Source organism: Medicago sativa, chromosome 2, assembly GCF_051527215.1.
Source record: "Medicago sativa cultivar Bolivia chromosome 2, Bolivia_mono, whole genome shotgun sequence".
Lineage (NCBI taxonomy): Eukaryota > Viridiplantae > Streptophyta > Magnoliopsida > Fabales > Fabaceae > Medicago > Medicago sativa.
In genome coordinates this window covers 31,279,581-31,284,471 of record NC_140750.1, presented here as the reverse complement: position 1 = coordinate 31,284,471, position 4,891 = coordinate 31,279,581, and the positions used below count along the sequence as shown (strand labels likewise).

Sequence of the window (4,891 nt, the reverse complement as noted above, 5' to 3'; positions counted from 1 at the left end):
ATAGCTCAGTGTTGAAGGGATCACTATGCCGGTGATCGACACTATTTTGGAGCTGAAGCATTACATGTAAAAAATTTGAGCTCAATGTTGACAGGATCTTTATGCCGGCTGTTAACATTATTTTGGAGCTGATGTATTATGTGTGAAAATTAGAGCTCAGTGTCGTTGGGATCACTATGCCGGTGATTGACACTATTTTGGAGCTGAGGCAATGTGGTTTTCCGTGGACCACATAATTTCTCTGGCTTTAAGGCATTTGAGAGAGATCACATAATTTCTTTGGCTTTAGGGCATTTGAGAGAAATCACATAATTTCTCTGGCTTTAAGGCATTTGAGAGAAATCACATAATTTCTTTGGCTTTAAGGCATTGAGAGAAATTGAGGACCGACAATGAAAATGATAGTATGGTCGATGATCACGTTGACATATCATTTCTTGCTACACTCTACACAGATGACTAGTCGACAGAATTGGTGATATTTGTAACCATGGAAGGTGTTGTATCAATTAAGGATATAACTACCGCCATGATTCGATATCATTCAGTTCTTAGTTGGACAGAGTCTTTATTAAGTGTTGCATCATGGGATCATGTAGTGGCCACGTTAGGAAGTTTGTTATCAATCCGAGAGTCGTTTTTAAAAATTATTTTTAAAATTTTTATTTTTTATTTTATTTTTGAAATACACAATTGATTTTGCCCAAGTGGGAGAATGTTAGAATTTCTTCTAATATTTTGTGGGCTACAATCAATTGTTGGTTTTGGTTTTAATAAAAACGGACTGATGTTGTGATCCATTTGATGATGCTTAGGCCCTAATAAAAGTGATCAATAAATATTGGGCTTTTGGGCACTTGATCTGATTTGTGTAGAAACATAGTGTAGGCCCAAACACTAGGCCCATGATGGGTGGTGCCTAGGGTTGCACGGTTATAAATAGAGAGGCTAGGTCCCCTTTGCCATCACTATGACTATTCTGCTCATTAGTGGTTTGCCCCATCGAAAACCCTAAGTTTGGAGCATGTGAAAGGCAAAGGAAGACTCTTGTCTCAAATCTCGGCGAATCCGATAGTTTCCAAGTAAGTGTGTTCTAATTTCATATAATAATTCGATCTTTATGATTAAATTGCTTACAAATATTTTATCCATGTTAAGTAGTAACATGATTATATTCTCATTTTCTATTACAGCATATGATGATTGTTATAATCATGCTGAATGTACGAACAAAATTAAGTGTGTTCTTCCTCGGATTGCACAGTGTGTCCAATTCAAATGTGATTGTATTCGTTTGAATAAGGGTCCAAAAACTCCTTGGAGTGCAAGACCAAAGAGAGTGCACATAAGCCCTACAAGGAAGAATGATTTTTAGCACTAGCAAAAATTATTTATGATAATATATTCCGATATGTGATTGAATAAATGTGTTAACAACCAATAATTGTTTTTAATCTTTACGCCCAATAAACTGGGTCACCTGGCGATCAAAAAGAACAAAAGTAGTGGACCCTGTGTCGTCCATCATGATGACATGCAGCTTGAACCTATCAAATAATCAACTATATCAATACAATTCCACGCATGATAAAAACAAAAATTATATTCGGATAAAATTTGTGTACCTTGGGACTGCACCCTTGCAAGTTTTACACTTGCGACAACAGAGCACACCGTTGTCAACGGTGGCCAATGAAGCACACTGGGTGCATGATCGAAAGTACCAATCAACCCCAGTTTCGATCTCACATATAGTGGCAAACACCAAACCTTGACAGATCTGTAAATATTTCGCAGCCTTTTGCATAAAAATATTGAACAAAAATTACAAAGATGAGTCCAAAAATACATCTAAAAATTTCATTAAACAGATAGCCACCTCAGTTGACTCAATCATGCTTTCAATTGTCATTCGGTTGGTGTTGAGCAAGTCATCTGATAAAGACGTGGAGCTGTTCGTTGAAATCTGGCTGACACTTCGGGTTAACTGTATTGATGCATTTTTCATTCTAAGAAAAGTGCACCAATTTCAATAGAAGAGTAGCGAGACTCAAGTAGCAAGGTAAGGGACGACAACAATAATATTTGACAGTGTTACTATTAATATTGTGCAGCCCTTTTCTGTGTGCACATCTTCTCAAACTTTCTTACTTATTACAAATTCTAACATGCCATCTGAAAACTATTGTTAGTGGATATCTTTAGGGTCGTATGCCAAATAAGCTACCCATAAACGATGGGAGGACCTCCAAACAACTTAATTACGACCAAAAAAACTTGCCTTTACTCTATAACATATAAAAATGTAAATGGTTACCCTGTCATGTACGCAGCGACTTCAGCCAAATCGCCATTAAATATCAGCTTAGTCCCATTAAAGGCATTAGCAACTCCCATAACACCTAATTTTTCAAAAATTCAACAGCAAGTGAACATAATTTCACATTTCATTCTTGATATCAGCAGAAAGCACAAACTTAAAACATGACATACCTAAATACATGCGTGTCTTGTATAACTGCAATATCAATATAGTAGGTGTGTGGTTGTCATGGTTGCCAAAAAAGGTCACAATTTTGTCAGCATGTTCACCCCTAAGAGAGCAATGCAAGTGGTTGTTTTTGTAATAAAATATTACCAAAATATCAATTCAGGAACATAAGGTATATTAAAATTATATTACATGAACCAGATACAAAGAAACAGACAAAGCTTACTCAAGATCCTCTAAAGTGAGATCAATAACCTTGCTTTTCCTTCCATCCTTTTCAGTTTCCCTTATATCACCTCTTTCAATTACATGACCAATAACATCTGAAATTACGTATACAAAAGCAAAATCAAATAACAAATGTATGAAATTCCTAAAGGAATGCTTATAGGTAGTAATAATGTACAACGCACATTCGGAATTGAAGTCTTTGAAGTCTTACCCGTAGACACTTCCTCGACAGTTGAAGAGAGAATTTCATTGAATGGCTTGAACTCAAAAACGTTCATAGGGATAGCAGGGGAGTGTACTTTGGTAAAAGTTGAATTATGCATCATACTAAGATTATGTTTGTGTGAAGTTACATTATAAGGACCTTCATTAAAACCTACAATTGCATTTTCAAGCTGATATTTACCCCTTTCTTCAACCATGGACCTGAACCTTGCCACCAAATCATTTCTAGCTGTAGCGTGAATACGTCCACCCTATTGACGACAACAACATCAGTAAACAGCTGGTTAAATTACATAACTAAAAAACAACGATGACATTAGTTTAATTTTAAAGCCAAGAGTGCAAACATGTAAAAACCTTTTCATCGACCAGTAACATGTTCATGAAAATGATGCTGGTGGGGGACCTTCTTCTCTCGAATCAACCAAATGTGAGCAACTCGCACACACATTTTGAGGTTCTTTCTTCCTCCAGAAATAGTTGAGATTGGAGTGTATTTGGCAGACATCATTGGCCGGTTTTTTCCTTTCCAAGAAAGAGAATGCTTGCTTAGATTGAGAAGGTCTGGCTAATAGGTTATGATGTATTTATAGAAAAAGGTGCAATACGTGTGAGTAGGATATGATGGTTGAGCAATAAAGAGTATTACTTATCACGTTAAGCACAAAATAGTGGAACAAAATTAGGAAATGGCCAACATTTTAGGATAAGGATTAATATGAATCAACCTGAAATTAATATAGACATAGTGTGTTTACTAAGGATTGACATCTTGATAAGCATGAAAGATTGAAATACTCGCTATTTTTAGGAAATAGCATAATTTGTTATGCACATTGTGTTGACTTCTCTGCATAAAAAATAGGCGATTTTGTTTACTAAAGATTGACATACTAATAAGCATGGAAAAATAGGACATTCTGTTAACTAAAGATTGACACATTGATAAGGATGAAACACATGACACAAATTAATATGAAAGAGTTTTTGCGTAAAACAGAAGAGATAATAGGGCCAATTTGTTTCGGAAGTAGAGATAAATATGAAATAGTTGTTTCGGAAAACAGAAGAGATAAATATGAAACAGTTGTTTCAGAAAAATAGGGCTATAGATAAATATGAAATAGTTGTTTCGGAAAACAGAAGAGATAAATATGAAATAGTTGTTTCGGAAAAATAGGGCTATAGATAAATATTAAATAGTTGTAGGGCCAATTTGTTTCGGAAGTAGAGATAAATATGAAATAGTTGTTTCGGAAAATAGAAGAGATAAATATGAAATAGTTGTTTCGGAAAATAGAAGAGATAAATATGAAATATGATCAATGGCTAAAATTGAATGGCGCCTAAATGTGCAAGATCCAATGGCTTAGAAAAGTGGGGGGAAAAATGGGGGGAAAATATTAGGGTCAGGGTTAGCTTGGGGGGATAAGCTGAAGTGGAGATAAATATGAAATAGTTGTTTTGGAAAGGAGAAGAGATAAATATGAAATAGTTGTTTCGGAAAAATAGGGCAATAGATAAATATGAAATAGTTGTTTCGGAAAACAGAAGAGATAAATATGAAATAGTTGTTTCGGAAAAATAGGGCTATAAATAAATATGAAATAGTTGTAGGGCCAATTTGTTTCGGAAGTAGAGATAAATATGAAATTGTTGTTTCGGAAAATATAAGATATAAATATGAAATAGTTGTTTCGGAAAATAGAAGAGATAAATATGAAATAGTTGTTTCGGAAAATAGAAGAGATAAATATGAAATATGATCAATGGCTAAAATTGAATGGCGCCTAAATGTGCAAGATCCAATGGCTTAGAAAAGTGGAGGGAAAAATGGGGGGGAAATATTAGGGTTAGGGTTAGCTTGGGGGGATAAGCTGAAGTGGAGATAAATATGAAATAGTTGTTTTGGAAAAGAGAAGAGATAAATATGAAATAGTTGTT

The 4,891-nt window shown here is 34.9% G+C and overlaps 1 protein-coding gene across 1 annotated transcript; it reads right to left on the bottom strand.

Annotated features, from left to right (window-relative positions):
• Positions 1 to 1,450: 1,450 nt before the first annotated feature.
• On the bottom strand, positions 1,451 to 3,325 carry LOC146946221 (uncharacterized). Its single transcript, XM_085748174.1, has 8 exons — positions 3,305 to 3,325; positions 2,934 to 3,198; positions 2,718 to 2,814; positions 2,494 to 2,594; positions 2,318 to 2,402; positions 1,880 to 2,009; positions 1,626 to 1,798; positions 1,451 to 1,547 (listed from the first exon to the last, which is right to left on the bottom strand). Exons 1-8 carry the CDS (start codon positions 3,323 to 3,325, stop codon positions 1,451 to 1,453), a joined length of 969 nt encoding a protein of 322 aa, XP_085604300.1.
• Positions 3,326 to 4,891: the final 1,566 nt, after the last annotated feature.

Excerpts from the sequence above, each read along its gene's own strand:
- LOC146946221 (XM_085748174.1), bottom strand. The coding sequence starts at position 3,325 with ATGTTACTGGTCGATGAAAAG. Across the intron at positions 3,199-3,304 it reads TGTTACTGGTCGATGAAAAG|GGTGGACGTATTCACGCTAC; the intron begins GTTTTTACATGT and ends TGTCGTCAATAG. Across the intron at positions 2,595-2,717 it reads CTCACTTTAGAGGATCTTGA|GGGTGAACATGCTGACAAAA; the intron begins GTAAGCTTTGTC and ends TTGCTCTCTTAG.